The following is a 25,912-nucleotide window of genomic DNA, read 5'->3' as shown; positions in this document are numbered from 1 at the left end:
GTTTCCTCGAGGCGGCAGCTCTGAGGCGCGAAGCGCGGTGCGGGACCGGGTTGTGGGGGGGGCTTGGGCCGGGGTCCGGCCGGAGAGCGAGAGGGGCAGCGCGGCCGCCCCGCCTGGCCTCCACAGGTACGGTAAGCCAGCACAGCCTGTCTCGAGGGCTGGGCCCACGGCCTGCCCGTGCTCACAGGCCTGCCCTGCGGTACAGGGCCTTTGGCGGTGCCTGTGTGGGAGCTGAGCCTTTGTAGCCCTGCCCTGCGGTACGGGGCCTTGGCAGTGCCCGCTGGGGAGGCAAGCCCTTGGTGTACTTGTCACGTTTGCCCCACGCTGTGGTACGGGGCTTTGCAGAGAACAATTAACCCCTGCGTGGCAGGTGATGTTACACAGCGTTGAAGAGGTAAGGAAAAGAGTCTTATGGGCTGCAATTATCGGGGGTTAAGGAACTCCAGTTAGAGGTGCTGGGGTGAAGCTAGTGGGGGAAGGCTTGTCTGCACAGTCTTGAAACCCAGCAAAGCGGCACTGAGCGGTTTTTCGGTCGGGACGATTGCACACGTGAAGGCCCTTTGCGTGCAGGGGTTTGTTATTGTGGTTTGTGGAGGCAGCAGTTATTTAACTAGCGTACAGGATACATTTCGGGCACTGCAGCTCCTTAAGTTAGTATCAAACGTGGCCTTTTATTAATAATTTGACAGTCGTAGCATGAGAACATGGGAAGACAACAGCTTTTATAATTCGTGGAATTGCACATATACTTTAGCCTGTTAAAGCAGCATGAGATTCTTATTTGATCTCTCAATATCCTGTAACAGACCGCTGTCTGCAGCAGCCCCTTCCGTGCAGAGCTGAAGCTGATGTTCATGGACAGACGCAGCCTCCGACGTCATCAGGTAACACAGCCTGAACCTCGTCCTGTCCCTCTTGCCTCCAGGGTGCCATTTCCAAGCAGCCCCCCCCCCCCGAACCCGTGCAAACCTGTCACTCAGTGGGCAACGGCTGCGCAGTTCTGCTGCACAAAGCATCCTGCCTGTATAAGGGAGCTCCTTTGGAGCTGCGTGGGTCCCCGATACGTGTGCCTGGTCTGCTCCTCCTCCGTCAGTTCCCTCCTCATTCACATCCTGTCTTTTTCCTTCTCCCCCGTTGCGTATCTTCAATGTCATTCCTGCATATTTTCCATTGAGATTCTCTTTCCCTGCCTGCCATCCCCGTCTCATCCTTACTCACAGCTGCGTCACTTGTAAATGCCGTGGCGCCTTCCCGGAGCCGGGATGAACCAGCTCCGCTCCTGGTAACGAACGGGCTGTCATTGCCCCGGGGTTTCCACCTGCTGCCTCCGTCATACTCCCTGAGCACACACAGCTCCCGTCTTCCCACAACCTCTGCTGTGCTCGTGGAGCTGCGGGTGGCAGCTGTCACCCGCTGTTTGATTTGGACCCAGTCCTCAAAGAACTCCAGCCAAAAAAAAAAAAAAAAGAGAGATGCATGTGGCTCCTTTAGGGTATGTTTCAATTTTTAGAGGAAAGTTGCCTGATGGGGCCCTGGCCTGGAAATTAGGAAACCTGGGACCAGTTTCCAACGCTTTCCAGGCTTCCGGAGTGAACCGGGACGCGTTGCCTAACCGGTCGGTTCACCATCTGTAAATTAAGTCACTTCTACCGTCTTTCTTCCTACTGTCTGATCTGTTCCGGGTGCGAAGGGGCTGAGACGTTGTCATTACCTTACGCAGCCTACAGAGAGAGCAGCGCAGCCCTGAGCTTGGCCAGAGTCTCCAGCTCTTTCCGAAACAGTCACTGGGTGTTAAAATGGACGCGGTTCCCTTCCGGACAGCGCCAGGCCGAGGGCAGAGGAGCGACGTGCTTTCCTCTGGCTGAAAATAGGAGATGGGTGTGTTTTGGGCCATCCCTGCTCTCTCCTCCCAGAGTTTGTTCCCTCCGTGAACGTCTTCTGGGAGCAGCCGATGGCTGGGGCGGACGCGATCGCTTCCGACGGGGCCGTTGGTCAGCCCGCTCGGGCGAGAGGCCCTGCGGAGGGCTTCCCGCGGGAGCCGAGAACAGAGGGACTCTTGTTCCAGCTCTCGCCGGTGCCGCTTCCAGCGCGGCCGCCCCCTCGCTGGGCTGGGCCAGGGGCAGCAGCGGTGCCCGCGGGAACGGTCCGTCTGTCCCGCGGCTCTGTCCTTTGCTCCCGTATTTTTATCTCGGCTGGCGGAAAAGGAAGCGTTAATCCGTGGCTCCAAATGAAGGTACTTGTTGTTACAGGGGATTAATAAATGCTAATAACCTCTGAGGCGCTAACCCTGCTATTCTCAGGGATCTTTGGGAGCCTCGGTGATTTTCATCCCACGGCTAAATACTTCCTCCTGCCGGAGGCCGGAGCAGCCCCAGGGCCAGCCCCGTCCCCGTGTCCTCTAGCAGGGGCTGGCCCGCCGTTGGGGTGGGCTGCCGCAGTCCCGCCGTCCCTCACAGCCGCTCCCCATCAGCGGGGCAGCTTTTGGGGGAGAAAACGTCACCCCGTGCTTGGGGAAACCTTCCCCGGTGCCGCACGGGCCCAGCCGAGGGTTTCTCCGTGCTGGCTCCGCGTGGCATCGTGTTGCCCCGTCTGGGAGCGGCGATTTTGAGGGGTCCTTCAGCCTCCCGGCAGGATCGCGACCGGCACGGACCCTGTCGTCCGTCTTCCCGGTGGGGATCAGGGAGCTGGCCCCCCCCCCCCCTGCCGTGGGAAGCGGGTGCCGGAGCCGTGTTACACAAGCACTCTCACACCCCTTGCCGTTAAAACCGATGTCGGGAGGGGACGTGGCGGGGCACGGCCGGGGACAGACGGGGCTGTCGCCTCACGTCACTTAACGCCACGCGGCCGGGACAGGCTCCGGCCAAGCGCGGGGCTTCCTGCGGGCCAGGATCCTGCTCCCGCCAAACCCTGAGTCACCGTATCCGGAGCGGGGAACCGGATCAACGGGTCACTCGCTTATTTCGGTTTCGCCGTGCGCGGAGCCCGGGAGCCCCGGCCGTGTGCTGGCCTTCCCGGGCACCCGCTCCCTCTGCGGTCTCTCGGTGCTTCCAGGGGTGCCGGGGCTGTAAGCACCAGCGCTCTTTTCCCCTGGGACGCTCGGGAGCCGCGGGCCCGTGTCTCGGTCGGGGTCCGGGTCCGGGTCCCGGTCCCGGTCCCGGTCCCGGTCCCGGCGCGGACAGGGGAAGCGGAAGCCGTGGGAACCGCCGGGCGGACCGAACCACTGAGCGGGGGGGGTGTGGGGGGTGGGCTGTACCACTGCTGCTGTGCGCTCGGGGGGGGGGGGGGCGTGCTGGCGTGGAAGGGCCCGCGTGCACGTGCGGCCGGAGGGCCAGCCCAAGTGCGCCGGAGCGGCGGGGGTGTGTGTGTGTGGGGCTGGGGCGTACCAAGAGCGAGTGGGGACGGCAGGGCGGCGCATTTCGCTTCGGGCCGTGCTCGCCGCCGGCAGGGCAGCCCGGGGGCGGCTCGCCCTGCCCCGCCTGCCCGCCCCCGGCCTCTCCGGCTGCACTGGGAAGTGCCATACCAATGCCCAAGGGGGAGAAGCGGCCTGTACCAATGCCGCCTCCCTCGCGGGGGGGGCGAAGGGCCTGTTCCAACAGCAGCGGGATGGAGGAAGCCGTTCCCCGCGGCACGGGGAGGGGAACCCGGCTGGTCGCACGGCAACGGCACGGCGAGCCACGCAGTGGGGAGCGAGGCCGCTCCGAGGGCCGCTTGTGCCGCGTCGGCATGCCCGGAGCACCCCCGCGGCGGCGGGTGGACGCGCCCGGCGCGCTGAACCGGGGCGGGCGGGGGGGGCGGACCGTACCAATGCCGGATGTGGGTGTGAGGCGGGCCGTGCCAATCAGCGGCGGGCGGGCCGTACCACGGGGCGCGGGCGGGGAGGGAGCGGCCTGTGCGCGAGGAGCCGTCTGGCGGCGCGCGGGCTCTCGGGTCTCTCCGCGCGGCCGGGCCGGACCGGGTCGAGCGCAGCCCCAGCCCCGTCACGGGCCCCGCCGCCGCCGGGCCGGGCCCGCCGCCGCCGCGCCCCCTCCCGCTCCTTCCCGTCCCTTCCCGTCCCCCGGTCCGGTGTGTGGGAGGCGCCGGGCCCGCTCGGAAGAACGCCGACGCGCTCAATGCCCAGGGTGAGGGGCCGCGGTGGGGAGGAGCTGGGGGGGCTTCGGGTGAGGAGGGGCCGCGGGAGGCCGGAGCCCCCGCCCCGGGGCGGGCCCGGGGGGCGGGGGGGGGGAGCAGCGACTCCGGGGCGGCCCGTGGGGCCCCCTCCCCGGCTGTTTGGGAGGTTTTGAGGCGATCCCCCGACCTGCGGGGCTGGTCCGGGGGGACCTCCCTGGCCTGGAGAGTCTGCTTTGGCCCCTGCGGCTGATTTGGGGGGGGGTGGGTGGGGTGTCTTTTATGCTCTGGGGGTCCCACCTGGTCTGCGGGTCTGGTTTGGTGGGGTCCTCGTTGGACTAGGAGGCTCTCTTTGGTCTGAGGAGCTGGTTCGGGGGGGTCCTTCCTGGTGTGTGTGGGATTTTCTGACCTGTGGGCCTTGTTTGGGGGATCCTTCCGGGCCTTGGGGGCTCCCTTGGCCTGAGGAGCAGGCTTGGGGGCAGCTTGCTAGCCTGTGGGGTCCCTACTCTACCTTGGGGCTGGTTTTGGGGGGTCCCCCCTGCCTGTGGGGTTGGACTGGTATGAGGGACCCCCATGGCCGGTAAGGCTGGTTTTAGGGTAGTAGCTCTTGCCTGCAGTGTTGGGCAGCTTTGTGGGGTGTCCCTTCTGCCTGTGAGGCTGGTTTGGAGGGTCCTCCCCTCACCTGTGGGATGGGGTTGACTTACAGTGTCTGCCTCCCCCCCCCTCAGCTGTGGGGCTGGGATGAGTGGACCCCAAAGGGATGGTTTAGGGGAGGGAGTCTGCCTTGTACCTGGGCTTGGGGGGGATGTTCGAGAGGGGAGTTCATTGCCTGTAGGATTGCAACAGTGGGAAGATAAGGAGACTGCCGGGGGTGGGTGTGGGTGAACGAGGGGGTCTTGCTTGTACCTGGTATGGGAGGCATTTGGAGGGGTTTGTTTGAGGGGAGGGGGTGTTACTTATTCCCATGTGTATATACAGATGGGAGAAGAGTTTGAGAAAGGGTGGGAGGGTTGTTTTGAGGGAAGGGGGCCTGCCTTGTGTTAGGCCTGGAGGTGGTCTGTAAAGGATAAAGAATTTTTCTGGGATCTGGGCTGGAAAGTGGAGAGGGGGAAGGCTGGGAGCAATGCTGGGGGGGATCTTTCTCAGGCTGGAGGGGAGCACGTGGAGCTGGAAAGGAAGGGTGTCCAGGATGTGGCGGTTTTCCTGGGGTTTGAGTGGGGGCAGGGTTGTGAATGCCGAGGCCGGTTTGTGTAGATAGAGGGCTGCCCTGTGGGATTTGGAGCTGCCTGGGCTGGAAGGGGGGAGCTGATGGAAGTCTGGCCAGGGCAGTGGCTGAAGAAAGTGCTGGTGTTGCTGAGGGTGCTAAGGGTGGCCTGCAGGAAGGCCTGAGACAGGGAGTGGTGTACTTACTGGGAATAGCTGTGGTTTGCTGCTTAGGGCGTGCTTTGGTGGGTGAGGAACCCTAGTTATTGAGAGCTGGAGGTTTGGGATTTGGAGCGCAGGCGAGGTTGCAGGTTGGGAGGTGTTACAGTACGGGGATGATCGTAGAAGTGGCCTCCACTCAGTTGCGGTGATGGTTCCTTGTGGCTCCTTGGTGTGATTAGTCACGATCTGCTTTTTCTCTCGGGGCAGCTGTGTGCTTGTTGGTTTCAGTGTGAGGAGGAGTAAGGCAGAAAGTTGGCTTTTAAAGGCTACTGTATAAATGGAAACTCGCTTCAAAACTCCCAAAATGAACCAGTCAGGTTCTGACTCAGAACTGCAGTTCGTATTTAAAGAAGAAAAAAAGATAAACCCACCTCTAGCAGCAGCCAGAAAACTCTATCTTCTTATGACTCAACATGTAGAAATATTTAATGAACTCAACTGTTGGAAAGAAAAGACCGGTGGGAGTTAAGGTAGGAGTAAGGATCTGTGTATGTATGGATGCACGGCCAGGAATGTCGGCCTCCTTACATAGGGTCTAGTTGTGATGTTTTTACGTACATCTCTCATAAATGTAGATGATTGACTTCAGGTTTAATTACCTGCAAATATCCATCATTCTCTTCCACACAGCAGTACTTAAACGTTCTTCCTCTGTCAGAGCGGAGCTGAACTGTGATCGCAGCCGGTTTCCTCGCTCCTGCCGCTGGACTTTGCCCCGTGGTGGAATGCCGTGTTGGTTAACTGTTGTGAGGCCTGGGAGGGAGGGAGCGCCAGGCGATACATGGCTCGTGGAAAGGCACGTCTCTGTCCTCACTTTAAGGAAGACGATCCACAGCTGAAAACGTAGCTCTTGAGATACTGTAGTGCAAGCAGATAATTTTTGTAAATGGTGTAGGTTGTGTATTTTGATAGTACCTTTGGAGGAGAAAACATGTTGTCAGTGATGTACCATTACTGAACTAGCAGAGAGGAGCTCTGTGTTGTCTGTTGTATTTGGATTAGTTTGACAGCTTCTTTGCCTGTTAAAAGAGTTGGAGATTTAAAACGGCTCTGACTAAACGTTGCAAAATAGACCTAATGGCTTGAGAATCTGGGCTAGAAGTTACTCTTTTTGATGCACGTGAATTGCAGTGCTAGATCAGGCTGGCACCTATTTAGGCCAGTATCTGGCTGATGCATATCATAAGAGAGTATAAAATACCCTTATACTGGCTGTTGACTTCGGTATCACCTCGTGGCTCATTTTGCTAGTTGTGAAGGGGTAAAGGAGTCTTAAATCTCTTGATCCTTTTTTCTGTTATAACACTGGAGACGCTGAGTTGCTGTCTCTGTTCAGGTCACTGTTACGTGTACCTTTTTGTTACCCCTTGTTTTTCTCTGTTCTGTACTAAAAAGTTAAATTCTTTTTGGTCTCTTACACTGAAAGTCTAGCTCTGCTCGGAATAATGGACTGTGGATTTTAACAATTGAGACTTTGTGGATGTGCAGTGAAATTTATCAGTAAGCTTCAGTTTCAGTTGTCAGACTGAATTTAACTGCCACAGGAGCATGGAAAAGGAGCCAACCCTCCACTAGTCATTTTTCTGGCAGAGGTATACGGCAAATTCAAATAAGCGAGATGAACAAGATGCAAGTAATTCAGCTCTAACTTCACAGAATAATATCCCTGTTGCTGTGTGACTTTGAAATTGCTTTTAAGTCCTGCTTGACTTGTTAATGGTTTTTTTTGATACTTCATCTTAAAGTGTGAGAATATTTAGTCTGAGTTGTCGGGGAAGCTGATAATCTAGCAGGACCGTGTTTTCAAAAACCGACTGTTGATACAGCTTAGACGACTCAGCATTCTGGCTTTAGGAATGAGTTTAGCATCGCATACTCAGGAACTGTCGTCTAACTTTTGATTTTACTTAAATGTAATTCTGTGACTTAAACAGGGTAACAGCTTAAATTTCTTTTTCTTAGCGGGGCCTTTTGGTTTTGACTTCAAACGCTTTTAGTAACTTCAAACTTTTTGGGCATGGTATGTAAACAATATTCAAATGTGTCCTCTGAAGGGATTTTAAAAACTAAATGGTGGGTGGGGAAGGCGTTCAAAAAATCCTGTGTCAGAACAGTGTTTTTAACTACGAAGCAGGTTCCATCTCACAGGAAAGAAAAGATCTGAAGCATAAAGCACGCATGCCTATCAATTCTTTCTGAAAGCTAATGCAGTGTCTAATCGCTTCCCGCTGCTGAGCTCGCCGGGATGATGATCTCTGGGCATCGATGCCTGTGTTGGACACGGTGGTTTGACCTCACCCAAATTTAGGGATGGCAGCTAAACTTTTCCTGCGTAGTACTCAATTTTGAGTTTTGCTGCAGGGCTGTTCTCTCGCTGAGTAGTCTTGCACGGTATACTTGACAGTTCTTACTGTTTCCTGATGTGTCACACTTAAACTGAGACTTCTTTAATCTGGGCTTTTTTTTTCTCTCTCTTGCTCAGGCAGATCTCTATCTGCTGCTGTGGGTTTTACGGCCTAGGACTGGGTTAGTGCAAAAGGAAACGAATGAGTCACCCGCAGAACTTGTCAGCAGGCTGGGAGGGAGCTCCGCGGCGGGGGTGGATAGGGTGGAACAGTAAAATTTTTGACCTCACCCCTCTCTAGGCACGTGTCATTCGGAGCAAGCTTCCTTCAGAGAGCGTTCAAGAATTTTTTTCCAAGAATGTTAGTTCCAGAGTTTCTTTTCTCTGTATACTAGGAGAGTATCTTTTAGAAAAGATGGTTGCTTCGGTTCTTGCTAACGTGCGATTCCACCGTTTTAAGGCTAACTTTGGAGGTCTTGGTGAATTCTTTCACTTGAAAAGCACCTTGTGCTCCAGATGAAATGGGACATTTTGATAGTGTATGGATAGAATGTGGGTCACGTAGCGGGGCAATGCAGGAAGGGGAAGTGAAATGTGGTGTATGCAGAGTGTCAGGAGAAGCCTGGCTGGGCTGCAGTGTCGTATCAGGGATGGCATTTTTTATGGGATCAAGTTGTGTACCGTCAGTGCGCTGATTTCATGTGTGTAAGCGCAAAGCACAAGAAAGAGGTTTTATAGAAGAGGAAAAAGAGGAAAATTCAGCAGTTCATGACCTAACTTCATTAACATCAAATGTGGATTCCCACTTACAGGAACAAAATTAGTTGAGATGGTTTGAAAATACTGGTCTTCAAAACACTGAAGTATTCTTTTAATACTGACTGACAAATTAGCGGGCTTTGCTGTGCATCCTGTGCACTGGGTTATTTTGAAAGGTGATCCAAGTGACCTTTCCAAAGGTATCTGTGTTTTGCAATCTCTGGAAGCTGCAGCTGTTGCAAGCTGTTTCGCTGTCTCAGTGTTGCTAAGACAGCGCTTCTACCGGTGTGTTTTGAAGGAGATGGTGGAACTAGGAATTCCTTACGGTGTTGCTACTTGTTTTTCGTTAGATCCGTCTCCCTGAACTTGTATAGGCTCAATACAGAAGAGCAAGCAACTTGCCCTGTTGAAGTATCTAATTTAGGAGTCAATGCAGTGGTAGACGAGGCAGCCACTGGAGATGAATATTGCGGGTGTGTTGGATTTTTACTTAAGGCAATCTCAAGTGAAGCTTCTATCAAGTCTGGAATTCGTTTAACTGTTCTCTCTTAATTAGTTAATCACCCCGATTTATTTATGCTGGTTAATATGACTGCCCCTTGCTTACATTTTAAGCATATTCTTGCACGTTCATAGTATTTTGAAAGATAGTCTTCTCAAATTGCCCTCATCAGGCTTTATCAAGCTCTCTGTGTGTATGGCTGTGTGAGCGTGAGAGGCGGAGAGCTCACAGTGCAGTTAGTTATAACTTAAATTAGTCCTGTCCGTAGGTGCAGAGACTGTCACAGCTCACTAAACTTGGTTGGCATCTTGATTGATGATTATTCCCCGATAATTAAGTTAAACAACATCAGGAACTGACTCCCAAGCATATCTAGTTCTTTTCAGATGCATGAGTGGCTGTTGCTTGGCTTGTTTGTGCTGCTGTCTCTGCTTTTTCTCTTCCTCTGGTTCCTGATGGAGCTATTGCACCTCATTCGTAGCGTTGACGTGTTGGATGCTTCTGCTCCCTTTCTGAGGCCAGCCACGTAAAACATGATGTAATATCTTGGTTTCTCTCCATGTGCTATCTCACTTTCTAAGTATAAAAAGTGGAAGGTTAATTGGCTGAAGAATTATTTCATGTTTTATATTGTGCATAGACCTGGTTACTATTTATCATCGTCAGTTTGATAGCGCCCAGTTCTCTTGGGATTTTGAAGTGCAAATTTGCTTGCTAACGCAGGGAGGAAGAAATTTTAAAGCATTTACTTGGGGAGATCAGAAGTTGTAGATGATAGGGTTTTTCCTGGTTTTCATTTTCTTAATTAGAAGCCTGGTATTTCTTTTTAAACTTTAGCGTAACAGTTAGCAGTTGAAAGTCATGGGAGGAAGGGATATAGGTGTCAGTAACCAAATTGTTTTATAAATAGGGTTATGTGCTACATAAACTTCTTATCCTTCTGGAAATAACTTTTCAGACTTAAATACAGTGCTTTACATTTTTAATCACTCCTTAGCTATTAGCTAATTAAATGCTTCAGTAATATTCCTGTGGGGAAGGTAAGATGGTGTCATTCCTGTTCTGCAGACGAGTTGAGCGACTGAAAGTGGCTTGGCCAAGGTCAGACCACGAGCAGCTGCAGATCTGAGAGTAGGACTTGAGTTGGTGACTCCCCCTGCGATACTTAATTTACTGGAACATGTCATCTCCATGTGTCCCTTCTTAATGACTTGGTAAATAGTTTTTACAAAAGACTTTTAATGAGTTGAAATTCCCTCTTTGATTTGCTTGAGGGAGGAGCAGTGTAACCATGACCTGATTTGATACAACTCACAGAGCAAATAGCACTGGATGAGGCTCTTCCAACCAAATTATTGGTGCTGAAAAGAAAAATGTTTAAAGGATTTGTTTAAATATGACACAATAGCTCTTCCCCTCGCGACAGTGTACTTTGTAATGCTGTAAGCCTCTGGTACTCAGGATCCAAGTTTTGATCTCCTATGCCAAGATCTGTTGATCACTGTTTTTATTTAAATGGCCTTGTTAGGTCCTAAAAAGTCAGTTTTGAAACTGTTCCTGTAATGTATGTCTGCAGGTCACTCTCCAGGACATGTCGGGTGACTGGAGCGTTTGTTCAAATGCAGGGAAAAACAGGACAGTATTTGCCTGAAAAAAAGACTTTCTTGCATCAGGTTTTACAGGTGTTGGACACGTGGATGCTGTGACTTCGGTCATTCTGCTCCTGGTACATCATAGCTATAGCAGACTGTAATACCTTTTAACAAAGCCTTTGCTTTGAGATTCGGTAGTATATATGAGAGAGTTGTGACAAATGTGCAAGCATTGACAAGTGTAAGGACTTGTGTGATGTGTTTAGGTGGAACTCTTCCATCTGGGCTGAGACTTAATCCTGTAGTTATTACACTGATAAAATATTCCAGGATTCATTTTTGAAATTTGTATTTCAGTCACTCAGAGCAAGAACTGCATTAAGGTCGGGGGAGGTTATTGAAAACACCTTTGTTCTTGCTTCTGGCAACCTAATTAATGTATTTTTTTGGCATTGAAAGCTGTTCTTTAAGGAAATAATTGCCGTTCTTTGGGTGATTTTTTTGACTTCATGTCAGTGAAAAAGGTAATTTTGTAGTGCTTAATTTGACTACTTTAAAGTGAGGTTCTCATTAAAATGTTGAGTGCACCAGAAGTTTGGGGTGTGAACTTCCATGCATGTGTGTTTTTCCTTAATTGTATTAACTTGAGTGTGCCACGTTGACCTTTCCGCTTGAGTTGCAGGTTTGTGACTTCTGGCTGCTAGTTTGGATTTTATTCAACTGATCTAAAACTTTTTCCTTAAAAAAGAAGTGTCAGTAGTAATTCTTTGGCTTCATGCTTTTTAAATGCAGTGAAAAGCCATGTTGCTTGTTTAGTATTTCAGCCTTAAGTGAGTTGAGCTAGTTTAGGTTAGCTCCATTTTCATCCTCCTAAACTTCATGGTAGAATTACATTTTCCATCTTTTATTGTTGTTGCTAAAACATCTGTATTTTGAATCCTGTGTATTAGGACTGGAAGCCTAATACATAAGCCGCTGTCTTGATGCCCTAGTCTGTGAACACAGATAAGACTGAGAGTAACTAAAAGTTATTTCTGCTAAATGACCATTTGGTTGCTTTTGAAATAACTGATTTCTGGAGGATATCTCCCTACTACTGTTGGGAGTTTGGCGATACAACAATATTGGTGGAATTTATCTGCTAGCAAAAGCTCAAATATGAGGCAGTTATACCTATTTCTGCTTGTACTGCTTATTTTGTTCAGAAAATTAAGCCATACCAACAATATTTTTTACATATTTGGGCTTAAGCCAAACAGGTATGACTGTACCAACAGACACTTTCAAGCGTGTACTTGGCTTTGTGCTATTTTCCCCTCTTTTAGGGCACCTGGTTGGGAGGGAGAGGCCGCAGAGAGCACAGAAAGGTTTCCTTGTTCTCGGTTCCGGTGCCTGGCTGCCAGGAACAGCAGTTACAAGAAGTCCTGTGTCTCTGGGCAAGAGCGTACTCGGTGCCGAAAGAATATCCGGGATTACAACTATCGGGGCTCCAGTAAAGATTAATTTGTTTGTTTGTTTTTTAAATGTAGTCTTACCTAGTCTAATTTGAGTTGCTCTGGGAGGGTCAATATTTGGTGTTTCTGGAAGTAGAAGCAACAATTCCTCTTACGTGATATTTTTCTTCTCTTTAGGTGTTCTGTTGGAATATACGTCGCACATTTATGGCGATTCTGAGTGTGAGGGCAGACTTCTGCCAGGCCCAGCACAGCATCCTGGCTGACAAGTGAGCTGAGTGCAGGGGGTTCTACGTGCCATAATTACTTTGCCTTGAAGACTCCAGACACAGCGAACACACTCAAATATATGGGATATCTTCTGCACATTGGAAGCATATTCCTTTTACTGACTCTAGCAAAGCTAAGCATCAAGAAAACAAAGTGGAGAGAAAATCTGCCCTTACTTTTTTGCCTCACCAGTGCCTAAATGTAGAACAGGCTGCCTAGTCTTGCATGTAGTCAGAATTTTTGGAGTCTGAAGGATACCACCTGCAGTAATTGAGGCCGAAGTTGAATTCAAGTGGATTCTGAAGCAAACCTGCTTTTCTAGAAGCGAATTCTTTAAGGAACAAACACGTCAAAGCAAGCTCTGATCAATCCCAGGCATTTTAGTGGTCTTTTTAATGTTTTCTGCTGTGAAACGTTTCCAAGGTTATTGATTTTTTTTTTATTTTATTTTTTTTGGCCCCTTACACATTTTGTTTGCCATTATGAACCGTCCAGCCCCCGTGGAAATTACTTACGAGAATATGCGTTTCCTGATCACTCACAACCCAACCAATGCAACCCTCAGCAAGTTCATAGAGGTAAGGCAGTCAAATAAAGTATCATCCTTCTTTCCTTATATGCTCATAGTTTCTGTAGAGGCACTGAACAGTCATTCTTCACACCTGTTGCTCAATGCTTTGGCTATATATTACATGTTACTTGAAACTTAAGGCATTTTTATCTTTAATATATTGTTCACATTCTCTTGACAGTATGAGAGAGAATCCACCGATTACTTTTTCCAAAGTCCTGCATGTCTTTAATTGCGAGAGGCTGAATGGTCTTCCATTTTAGAATACAAACACACACCCTTGCCATCGTTCTTGTCCTGGTTTCTGAAGGACTGCATGTTCTGCGATTCTAAACGTTATTTTTCATTAAATAATGCAGTGCTTCTAATATAGCGGTCTATTGCTCATCTTCTGGCTTTTAAAGTAGTAGTTAACAGAATTGTAACTGGTTTCTGACCTTTCTTCTCCCTTAGAGTAGGATTAAGTGCAATACTTAAACTGATGTTTTAGTTTACAGGATGTGTTCTCAAACTGCCCTACCAATCCCAGAATTGTCAGAGATTTTTGGGTGCCAGAATTTATCCATGAAAAATGACATGTGCCTGGGTCTAACTGTGGGAAGAGTCAATTTACGATAGGTCAGACCATTACTGACACCGTAAGATCTTAAATACTGCAAAATGTAGTAGTCAGTTTTCTGAAAAAGTAACAGATGGTATCATCAGGGAGGCAGTAGTACAGTGTATTTCTGCATTCTGGTTTGCTCCAAACCTGCTGTATCTTTGTGCCCTTATATCTAGAGGACTTTTATCTTGCATATGCAGGTCTTTTTCATTCCAAAGAGATCCTGTCATCTGATACTGATGTCTGACTGTGGCTATTAACAGACTTCCATCATTTAGCAGTGTGCTCTTCACCATGAATCTGTTCAGATATTAGTGGTTAATTTTGTCTGAAAGCCACATTCTTTTGGTCTTTATATATATTTATTTTTTCCCATTATTGTGGATTGTCTTCCTTTTTCAGGAGTCTTGACTCTGGAATATGTATTACTGCTAATTGTTAGAAGTTACGGTGATTCAGTCCAAACATGAGAGGAAATTCTGCTTGCTGTATGAACCTTCAAAGTGAACTGGAACAGCTTTTGTTTGATCTTCTGATTATTTATCTAGCACAATGTGCTACTTATAGTGCATTACAAGGAAGCTAGAGTATGGTGGTGTGTGTGTTCTGTTCCTCCCTGCCTCAAAATGTCAACACTGGCTGAAGCAAACAGTTCCAGGCTTCTATTTAAAGAGAAGAAGCTGCTGCATGGAGAATATAAGCAGCTATTTTAATTTTGCTCATATACATGCAATTTTTTTCTGCCTTGGCATTTACCTAGAGAAGAATAATTTGGAGGGGTTTCACATTTATTCCTGTCGCTTGTAACCCTTGTCCTAACGTAGGCCATAAACCCCCCTTTCTGAGTTGGCCCTTGCTCCTTCATTGTGTAGTCACCTTGGAGCTGTGCAGTAGTCGCGGTACTGCTGACTCTGTGTAAAATGTTTTGTTTTGTAGCTGAAGAGAAAGTGCTTTAATTCTCTACTCTGTCAGTGTGCTCACATGTTTTCCTTTTTCTTAAAGGAGCTGAAGAAGTACGGAGTGACAACCTTGGTGCGAGTTTGTGATGCCACTTATGATCAAGCTCCTATCGAAAAAGAAGGAATCCAGGTTCTAGTGAGTTGCCTTTAAAACTGTCTAAAAATGAAAAATCACTTGTCCAGAAGTGGTGGGGATGGCCTTCGTGCTTTGGGCGAGAGCTTACGACTGTTTCAGACTGGCCAAAAGCAGTGCGATCCCCTGCATCAGCTAAAGCTGGTTTTGAGAAACTCACTGTACTTTTGTGAAAGGTACTTGCTGATTCATTACTATTGCCTGAGCGCTTAGAAATGTCTGTTCCTTGATTTCTGGATTTGCTGAGGTATTTTGGTTGTCTTTTAGTGACTGGGTCGATACAAATCCAATGTTCAGCCTTGTGGTTCATACAGCTGGGTTTGGTCCTTCTCTCTAGATACAGCACTTCTTGGCTTTACTGTTGACCTTCTCAGGATGCAGATAAAACTCCCTTCTCTCGCTCTTTCAAAAAGCGCCACCTTTTGAGACTATAGCTGACACGTTGATACAGGCTTCCGTGGACTGGCTGTAGCAGGATATTGATCGATAGCCTCATCACTGGAGCCTGGCTGCTGGTGGCTGCCCTCTTCAGCAGGTGGAATTGCTTAACTGCTACTCAGAGTTAACATTACGCAATGACTGTCTGACTGTATCGTCTAGTATTGCTTGGTGTTTTAGGGGAGGTTTTTTTAATAGGTGTGTGCTCATACAAGGCTTGCAGGCGGTATTTTTCCAGGCAATACTTCTGAATTATTATAGTGTGTCAGATATAATCAATTTAATTTACTGGAGTGAGTAATAGCCTGTTGTGAGGCCAGAAATTGCATCTTACCTTCTTGTTGCAGGTAGTCAGTCTTCTATTGCCTCTTGATTTTTTTTTTTATGGCTCAGTTCAAGGAAAACTTCTGCAGTTTTCCATTGGGAGAAAAACTTGTATCCTGGCATATCTGTGAAAACTCCACCTACAGGTCAGTCAGGTTTCTTGGCTCCCGGCCCTAGTAAGCATTTACTCCAGTTCCAGGCAGCCACGTGTGCCTCAGTGTTGTTGGAAAAATCAGGCACTACAGGGCTACCGGCGCTCCTAGGGCTGTGCTCTGGAATAGCATTTTTGTTCACTCTAGAGCTGTCTTGGACTTGAGCATGACAGTATTTTCGGGCACACTGCTGTGAAACCTCTAGCTGCGATACCCCTGAGGTTGCCAGAGGCTGGAAGGATTAAACTTCTGGTGTGGAAGCCCTCAGAGTCCCAGATTTAAGCTGGGGCTTAGAGTATTTCTGTGTTCCTGTGCCAGAGCACAGCTCTGAGTTCTTCTTGGAAGACTTAGGACAGTTTTGCAGGTGTCCAGCTCTGCCAGGGTGGCTGCCCTGTGAGGCCAGCTGACCTTGGCTCCTGCAGCTGTGAGTGAAATCCACCTTCTCTGATCCATGGCCGGGGCCTCCAGGGCAGCTGCAGGAGCTGGGGAGTGCTCTGTGCTCTGGAGCCTGCGCTTCTGAAATAGTTCGGGGATTTTGGTTCTCAAGAAACTTTAAAAACTTGGTGTTGGCTAGTGCTGGTGGAAGCAGTTTTTTGAGGAAGCTTTTCTAAAAACTGGAAATGCTGTTTCCGCCAGCTCTGCTAAGCACCGTTCTGTTGGAGAGCCTTTCACTTTGAGTAACACATGCGAGAGTCTTGCGTCTGTACGCATTTGCCTCAGCTAACAAGCCTCTCCGCATTTGGTATGTACCAGTTCTTCTTAGTATTCCAGTGCTGCAGAAGGCGAAACAGGAGAGCGCATAAATCCACCAGGCATCTGTTAAGGGTAACAGAAAGCAGGAGGTGACAGGGAAGGTTTGCTGCTAATGTCATCACCGATACTGATGATCCCAGTCACAAGGTTGTCTTAGTAGTTTACTGTATTGCAATAGTGTTTTGCTATTTGAGATAAGCTTAACTAGTAGTCACTGACACGATCACCTCCTGTATAGCTTTCTCCTTCCTATGAATGCATGCTTTTTCAAAGCAGAGTCCTGTTGCTGTTCAGAAATTGTATTAAATTACCATCTGGCTGAGAAAATAACACGTCACTATTTAAAGCTAATATTTGCTTGCAAAAATAACATTAAGATTAAAAACACAGCCTGAGAGAGATTAGTGTCTATTTTAAAACTGTTGAGGTCAAAAGCGTGGTGAAACCCCTGAAAATGAAAGCATTTTAGCAAAGCCTGCTCTCATGCCGTGATACAGGATCATGTACTGGCAAGATGGGTAGAATGTGGCAGCTAGAGAGTTGCTTTGGCAGATGGCATAGTGAGAAAGTAGAGAATTAGAACTTCGATGTTTGAAGTAGTACTATTGCATGTGCGTGTTTATCAACAGAGATTAAATCCAGGAGACAGGAGGCGGGGTTGGATTTAGTTTCCGTGGGCTTCTGCAGTTCTTCGTTATGTTCATGTGTAAGGTCTTGTAACATAGAAGTGCTACATTGGAAAAACTGGTAGGTTTTTTTCTGGAAGTATTTTTGCACTGGCTGGCAACCAAGGAGGCTGCGATAGTTTTGTTCATCTTCAGGATCTAAGACACATTTCATTGTTCTGCTTCTGTCGGTCCTTCATTTACTGTTCATCCCTGGATCAGACTTTACACTCTGTGCCCTCCAGAATGGCCACCACCTGAATGCTGGCAGGCAGTCGGAAGTGCCCCTGTTAAGAGATGCGACTTCATTGCCATCTGGTATTTACTGCATCGCCAGGGGCTCTGGTACTGAAGGTGGGAAAGCTCCACGCTGGTGGCTGCGGTCCCGTCCTACGCAGATGCAGTTCTGGGAGTGTTTTGCTGCTGTAACTTCAGTGCGAGTTGCACACGGGTTTTGAAGAAAGGGGTCTTTGTCCCTTTAAAGTCCTGTTACTGCTTCTTGGTCATCTCAGTTCTGCGTTGCCAATCCTGCAGTCGTTGCTGACTGACAAACCCAGAGCTGTTCTGCTGAGTAAGGCTGTTCCAGATAAAGGGTAAATAAGAATAACCCTTTCTTGCCTACCATCCTTCCCAGCTACTGCAGGGTGGCACAAAAGAGCTGTATTTTCTGTTTGTGCAATCTCAGTGCATCATCCTGGTTATTAATGACTGTTTTGGTTGTGGGATGTGGGGCTTAGCAATTTGTTTTCTATCCTGTCGGACAGGAATTCAGAGGTGATGCTGGCAGAACTCATAATGAGGAAAATAACTGCAAAACTTTGCTTCAGTTACTCCTCTAGTCCCCGAATTATTCTCGTTCCTCGTTCTGGGCAGTGTCCCATGCAGCAGTGTTTTATCAGTGCTGATTTAATGTCAGTGGTGTACCATTCCTGGGAAGGTGGTGATCTGTGGGGAAATGACGATTGTCGTTAATTCAGGCCAGCACAAGAATTGTGTGGACATGGTGGTTAACATGTAAGCTAAAGCAATGTAGTAACCTCCTGTATTTGGTCTGAAGGAAAGGATTTAATTTAATCCAAAACTAGGACACAGAACTGACATGTAAATCCTGTTCTTTGCAAGGCGGTTTCAAATGAAAGCGTCTTGCAATGGGTAATGCCTCTTCTCCTGGCAGCCCATACATCTCTTCCTGGGACACTGGATGACACTACGCCTAAAATAATATAGCTAGCAGTGTGTGACTGAGTGGAAAATCTCGTAAAAGCCCTTTATTAGAAAGAACAAGTTTTGCTTTAGGATCTTGTTTCTATAGTCTTTTATTTTGCTGTGTTGTCCCAGATATTTTTAATTTCCCATTTGCTTTAAAAAAGTTCTCTGCACTCGTCAGACTCTGTGTGTCTTTCTGAATTAATCACATAGTTATATATAACTTTATAGTTATTTCAGTAACTTAAAAGCCTTTTGGTTTTGTAGTTCCGAGACGCAGATTTCCACCTTGCAGCTTTTTTTAAGTGCTAACACATTTCTAAGGTGCTCTTGGGCTGAGGTCTGTGCTAAGCTGTACCTGCTATTCAGGAAGTATTAGGGTAGCAATAAGTGCATTGCAAAATGAAAAGTCTGGCGGATTTTTACCTTTGGTTGTACTTGTTCAGAGTTTCTGCGTGCTTCTTTCAGGCTTCAGAGAATATTACTTCATGTTAACCTGTTCTCAAGATACTACATGGAAAGGCTTGTTTCTAGCCAATGAGGGAAGAAGAGGCCTTCTTTCAAAGCAATTTCCCTGCCATTTGGAGAGGTGGTTGAATAATATGAAACTCTGGCTATGAGTCTCTCTTGTACAATGCATTGCAGTTGTCTAATGAAAAGTGTTAAATAACTACTGTTATTTTTTTCCCTTGCATCTAGGAGTGCTCTTTCTACAGCGCTCCCTGTGTCTGAGAAGGTTATAAAGCACGTGATGTTGTGCTTGGTCTTGAAATATAGGACATGTAGTACTCCACTTAGCACAAGTTCCAGGAGAGAGCTGTGACCTCGAGAAAATGGGAAGCTTCTCGCATGTAATTTTGATTTACAGCCATGTTGATGATATTAAATGTGGCCTAGGTGGTGTAAATGTTGGCTACCCATTTAATAGGCAGAAATGTAATTGTAAATGCTGATTCATTGTTGACTTTGCCTTTGTCTAAGCACTCTTCTTTTTTGCTTGTGAATGTGGTTTTTTGACTTGAAAATACCCAGGTAATTTTAACTGTCTTGCTTATTGGATGCATGGCAGCTGGACAAGCTGATCCATTTGAGTTGTTATGAAGTACCTTCTCCTCTGCTGATCCCCTTGAATTTTATGAAGTACCTTCTCGTCTGTACAGAGTCCGCAGTACAAATAGTATTTTAAAAGGTTGACACAACCACAGGCAGAAGTCTACAGAGTTCTCATCTTTCAAATGTTTATTTGAAATGTCTATTGATTTTTACATATTTTCAATAAAATGAAATTTCAAGGGCAGCTATTTTTCTAAAAATTCTATACTACAAAGGAGTTAGTGTAGAGTTTTATTGAAATTTTATTGGAAAGTGCAATTAAATGGTGGTTAAACACTTAGTGTTGCATTATGATATTGACTTGCAAACTTCTGTGCAACTAGAAAAATACCCACAGCACTGTGGGTGTGTTTGTGTAATACCCACTTCTTGCTGAATGGAATATTTTCCTTCTCCCAGTTATGGTTACCTTGCTGTTGATTATGGATTGAAATCCATATAGCTAATGTCCTTTTTTTTTTTTTTCCTTCAAAGGACTGGCCATTTGATGATGGAGCACCACCCCCGAATCAGATAGTTGACGACTGGCTAAACCTGTTGAAAACCAAATTTCGTGAAGAGCCTGGATGCTGTGTCGCTGTTCACTGTGTTGCAGGGTTGGGAAGGTTAGTATTCCACTGTCTTGTTTTTATACTGGGCTTAAAGTTAGTTTATTTGTTCGGGAGGTAGGTCATGGAAGGTGTTAAGTAAATGTCAATTTCTCTGTTTTCTCCCAAATAACACTTTAAAGGAGAAGCATCAAGTTTGTGTCATTAAAGCAAGAGAGACTTATTGCAGCTTAAAAATCTTCAGTAATCTCATAATTCTGATCCAGAATGAGAGGAGGAACTTGGGGAGATTGTTCAGAACACTTCTGTCAATCATGAACGACACGAGCAGTTAGAGATGCTGTTATTCTGAAAGCATGTGTCATTCTGCTAAAACAATAAAATCTCTTGTGCTTCTTGACAAATGCAATATACATGTGTAGTACAATTTCTAAGGCTGTACAGTTTGGTTTTTTTTCATTTCCTCCTGTTTTCAACTGGTATACTATTAAGCATGTGGTAATTAAAAAAAAAAAAATTTAGAAAAACTGGTTCAATTACTTAGTCTAAAGTGGCTTCACTTTGGTGGTAAGAAGTTAGGCTTGTATTTCTTGCTCACATGCAGACTGATGTTTCTCTCCTCACCACTCAAAATATAACTTCCTTCTTTGGGAAGAACTTCCTTTCAAGATGAAATAAAAAAAGACTGATTCAGGAAAGCTAAATGCTATGTTCATATTCCCAAATGTGATCTCTGAATGTTATGTTTATCCTGTGGGCTAGGAGGAAATGGAACTGAAGTGTTAGTATTCTTACAGTAACCATGGGACTGTTAATATTGAAGGATATGAATGAGTGGGCAAGGAAGGTGGATTAAAGAAGTCAAGTAAGCACAGAGTTGGAGTGCATCAAGTTCTTAAATTTCCACCTCTAGAGAAGAAGAGATGGGGGAAATGAAGAGGTAGAGGGAGAAACGGCCAGTATTTAAAGACACGAGAACCAAAAACCCAAGGCAATTAACATTTGTTTACCCATTTCTGCTCTATTTTTATCTGAGGAACATCTTTAGGAAAGTGGCCACGTGTAACTTGAGACTCGAGTCGCAACTCGAGACAGCATTTTTTTTTTAAGTGGCTGTTGAGGTTTCAAATTGTTTCCTTTGGAAAGTGAATAATTCTGTTTATGCAGGTGCAGCATGGCAGTGATAGTGAGAGTTGTTTCTCCTGAACTATGTTTTTGTTTAGCCATGAGTAGAAGTTGTCCAATTGCTAGCACCTGTTTAATCCTTCACTACTCTACAGTCAGAGGTGCCTGTTGCAGTTGTGCGTGTTTAGTGGGGTGAACATCAATCCGGGGGGAAGTCAGCGTGTACTGTGATTTCGGCCTGTTTGAAAAGCCAGCTCTTTACACTTAACCCATTTTCCAAACTGTGGACCCCAAAGTAGAAAGTTTTACTCTATTGTCCCCGGAACGCTCAGTTCCGTGTACAGCACATAATTTAAAAAAAAAAAAAATACAATCTATACAAGTCATCTGTTCAGTGCTTCATAGATCTATCTCACGTACAGCTAAACCTACAGTGTCATAAGAAGCAAAATGCATGCAAGAGGTATTAGACACTTGTTTTAGTGAAGTGGAAAATTAGGTTATAGTGAAATGAGAAGGTGTAAAAATCTAGAATTATTGTTTCATGCCCCAAACACTAAGGAGCTATTGATTTTTACTTCTTTGTGTGTGCGCGTTGGAAACAGCTGTCTACTAAAAGAAATTTTACATTAGGTACTCAGCAGGCAAATGTCTTTCTGTAGATAATGCTTAAAGAGAAAATACTTAAGCTATTTGTTTATGGATTAATTTGATGTATTTTGAGAGGTTTCTCCAGATCTTCCTTAAATATTGATTTCTCCTTTAGGGCTCCTGTACTGGTTGCACTTGCTCTCATTGAATGTGGAATGAAGTACGAAGATGCAGTTCAGTTTATAAGGCAGTAAGTTAAACTTCCCCATTCTCAAGAAATATCTCAGTTTATGTTGTAGTTGAACAGCATGCGTCTTCAGCAAAGTCTCTTAGATTTCTGATTTGTTTTCTAGTAGCTATATCCTGACAATAATGGGCATGACTTTGACATTAATGCTGAGGCTTATGCCCTTTCCTCTGTTTAGAGATGAGGATTAAAAGGTGATCTCTACCTTTTTTTTTTTTTTTTTTTTTTTTAAATCTGGGCTTATATATTAAGCCATTGACCTAAGACTCAAAGATTTTGAACTTGGGCAGAAAAAATGTCTGGGCTGGGGCTGTAAAAATCGTGGATGAATTGGACATGGACTAATTGCTCCTAATTAAAAAAAAAAAAAAAAAACACAACAAACTAGTGAGGTTGGGCTCCCAAGCAGAATTTCTACAGCAAGTAGGTGAGCACCAGCACTCCTACAAGTGTTGCGGGTGAGTGTGTTATCCACCCAGGAGATGTCAGAAACCACCTGTCTGGAAAATAACAAAACTGGTAAAGGGTGAGAGTGCAGAGCTCTGTTGGTTTAGTGATAACATCAGATCTTGAAATGAAGCCCAGCAGGTAAGATCATGTTGAATGAGCTTTGCCAAAAAAGCAATTCATCCTTTTATGGATTCCCAGGGTCTTCAGTTATCTTTGTAAACTGTATTGCTGTCAACAGATTTTTCTGAATTTTTCCTTTCTTAAATTCCTCTTTTCTCTTCCTGGGTACGGTACCTTTTATACCGAGAAGCTCTTTTCTGAGAACCTCTTAAATATTTGTATCTGAATGTCATGGTCTTTATTTACTAGCTAATATAATAAGTAGCACATGCATCTGCAAGGAAAGGGTGACCTTGATGTTGTTCAGTGACTACTGCTGGCGATAGAAATAAACTCTCTCCATCCAAGAAAATATGCTGGAATTTGCTAACTGGATTTTGATTTTAGTATTGGCATGTAGGTGATGAACTGCGTGTGCTGGCCTAGTTTATCCTTCCTCAGAGTGTCAGTGGATACAGAACCAAGCCAAAATGCTGTTTTGTAGATACAGAAAAGCTTTGAAATGAGGACTGATCTGCTTTAGAATGTATATGGTGATTGAAGCAGTACTTTTTTCCATTGATATTAGCCTTCATTCTCTTTGTTTTAGGAAAAGGAGGGGAGCTTTCAATTCCAAACAGCTGCTTTACCTTGAGAAATACCGACCTAAGATGCGATTACGCTTCAAAGATGCCAACGGTCACTGCTGTGTTCAATAAAAAAAAAAAAATCTCAAACGAAGGCAGAAGTTAGCATGGCTGTTTTCTGGACTCTTGGCACCTGGAAATGTGAATCTGGAATCAAACTACGTCATCAAATTAGTGGTGGAGTCAGTGCTTCTCAACCTCTGTCCTAATGGTGGTGATGATTGAAAAAAATAAAAATAAAAAAAAAATTGAGAGAAACATTTCAGTGAAGGATTGTTTTCTCCTTAAGCTGCAGTTTGAACATCTGCAAGGAGAAAATCAGTTTCTGAACCTTCTGTATTTTTAACTTTTTAAGAAAAGAAATAAAGTAAATTTTATGTCTAAGGAAAACCAGCAAAGCATTGGCTTGTGCAGAAACTATTTTCTTGATTTGAGGAAAGTACCCCACAGTTAGGGCCTGATACATTAATTCCTATGGGACTCTCTTAAATGGAGTTGCCTTTTTTTTTTTTTAACCTTGCTGGGACCTGGCAGGGAGACATGAGGAGGAGCCTTTGTTGCTGTATGGGAGCAGTCTGACAGCCTTAAGCCCACCCTGGGCATATTCTAGAGATTTGGTGATGTCTGTGTTGTATGTCTACATGGTGTTCAGACTCTGCAGGTGTGAAAAAAAACTTCCTGGTGGGCTTTAACAGAAGACTCACTGCCTAATATCTGTGGTGAATCTGCTAAAGGCCTTTTCTGGTTGGTGGGAGACAGTGCTTTTAACTGTGTGAGAGCGCGTGTGTGTGTGTATGCACGTGTGTGTATGTCAGTCTTATTTTTTCCAAAGAATTTGGCTGAAATGTTAATTGTCTTTCTGTTGCTAGATAGAAAATCTATCCTGGCAGAAGACTGATGTTCAAAAGTGTCCTAGGTGAGCAAGGGGCAATTCAGACAAGGACTTAAAATTAATTTATCTGTCACAAGGCTTTTCGCTGCTGTCCAGATCCTCTGCCTTGCTGAACGCAGTAAATCGGGATTTGGGGGGAGGGTCTCATTTGTATCGTATATGAGGTAAAGATGGTACGCACACAGAAATGCGGTCCACGAATAAATGCCTAGTATGGGTATTTTCACAGACTAGCCCTCATGTACAGTTCAGTTTAACCACTGATTGCCTTGTTATTTTTTTATTGGGCTCTTTTGGAGGGAGAATCTCTAGTTACACACCAACATGCCTATCATGTATTCACCATTGGCAGACTGTAAATACGCTGATTTTTGGAGTGTGGACTGGCACCACGTTCTCCTTGTAGGGCTGTTGGTGGTGTCAGTGTATTAATCAAGACAAGTCATTTTACAGCCTCTAATAAGCAGTTTCAGCCAGGCTACTTCTACCAAACAAGTTAACCGAGTCCCCTGCCCCACTAGTGACCTCATTTGCTTTCAACTTGACATTATGTCTGTAATATTCAGCCACTGAAGGCTTTGAATACAGGTTTAGGGTCATGCTCTCCTGTGATCTTTTGCTGTGGCGCACCAAAGGCTTTTGTTGGTCTGTGCCTGTAGTAGGTGCAGACCGGTACCCATCTTTTACCGATACCTCAGCTGCTGGCGGTGTGAACTGCCTTCACAGGATTTCTTCCTGTTCTAGACTTCTGGTTTTAGCCTGCAGCTAAACTGCGCAAACGTTTTTCAGAACGCAAGTAATGGACCGTTAGAATTGTATTCCTGGAAGGGATTTATAAATTTAAGGAAAAAATAATGGTACTTGTCAAGCCCCTCACTTTACAGACACGCTAAGAGACCTGTTTGAGGTCCACGGCTAGAAAACACTGCACTCCATGAAACTCGGTCTGTACCCTGACTCAAGCTGTATTGTTGTACTGAGTTCCTTCCTCCCTTTAAGATGTGTAACGTTTCTGATTTCTTTAATAGATAAGAGACGCGAAAGTGTTTGTGAAGTCAATGCCTACATTAGGGAAATAACATACCTGGTAATGTTTGAGTCCACGTGGAAGGTAGATGATGCTGAAAGTACTTAATTCTGACCTTTACCTTCCCCTCACAAACTAGAAGCCTAATGTTCTAACTGTTTCTGCAAATTAAAATTGATGTTTTTAGTAAAATGAAATACTGGTAGTTAAAGCCGATTTGACGACTGATGGAGGTCAGGTTGGAGGGGAAGGTGTTGAGCTGGATTAAAAACCAAACCCCAAGCCCTTCTGAAGAACAATAAAAAAAATTTTACATGCTATATGTATAACTTTGCATTCTTCCCCCTAGTTTTACTCTGATTTATAATGTACTAATTATCATATACTATGACTCTGCAGCCTTAATTGAGGAAAAATAGTGGAAAGTGCAGACTGTCATACAGCGTAGACGCAAATGGGGGGAGTGTAATTGTGAGCGATGTCCAGTAGGCACAATACTGGTTCAGCACTTGAACGTAGTGCAATAAAGTTCTTGCAGTAAAATGGCTTCCCTCTGGCTCTTGATGAATTTATTGCAGCTCGTTAATGTTAAGTGCTCTTCTTTAATCTGATTTGTAAAGGCCTTCGGACAGGTTTGTCCGTGCCCCTTGTATTACTAATCACCGTTGGGTACTGCATGGCTTGGATTTGCTGGTGACTTGTAACTGTTGGGAAAGGCTGTTCTGCCTTTGAGAAGAGAGAGCAGCGCTGCAGACAGGAACCGTTTCCTTATTTTCAAATTACCTGTTTAAAAATGTGTAAAATACCTTAAAAAAAAACCCCAAACCACACAGAACAAGCCTCCAAACCAAACAGCTCTGAACTTTCCCAAGAACTGTCAGAGATCTGTTGCAAAACTTTCTCTTGTGCCCTGGACAA

The 25,912-nt window shown here is 46.0% G+C and overlaps 1 protein-coding gene and 1 long non-coding RNA gene across 2 annotated transcripts; both read left to right on the top strand.

The window, feature by feature from the left end:
• Positions 1–22: 22 nt before the first annotated feature.
• Positions 23–2,285, top strand: LOC143169707 (uncharacterized). Its single transcript, XR_012996924.1, has 3 exons — positions 23–126; positions 807–884; positions 1,721–2,285. It is a non-coding gene; the product is annotated as an uncharacterized LOC143169707 (long non-coding RNA).
• A 1,711-nt stretch (positions 2,286–3,996) lies between these two features.
• On the top strand, positions 3,997–25,541 carry PTP4A2 (protein tyrosine phosphatase 4A2). Its single transcript, XM_076357251.1, has 6 exons — positions 3,997–4,118; positions 12,358–13,028; positions 14,628–14,720; positions 19,843–19,973; positions 21,808–21,882; positions 23,039–25,541. Exons 2-6 carry the CDS (start codon positions 12,933–12,935, stop codon positions 23,145–23,147), a joined length of 504 nt encoding a protein of 167 aa, XP_076213366.1. The 5' UTR covers positions 3,997–4,118; positions 12,358–12,932; the 3' UTR covers positions 23,148–25,541.
• Positions 25,542–25,912: the final 371 nt, after the last annotated feature.

Source organism: Aptenodytes patagonicus, chromosome 21 (genome assembly GCF_965638725.1).
Source record: "Aptenodytes patagonicus chromosome 21, bAptPat1.pri.cur, whole genome shotgun sequence".
In the NCBI taxonomy this organism is placed as follows: domain Eukaryota; kingdom Metazoa; phylum Chordata; class Aves; order Sphenisciformes; family Spheniscidae; genus Aptenodytes; species Aptenodytes patagonicus.
This window is presented reverse-complemented; position numbering and strand designations above follow the sequence as displayed.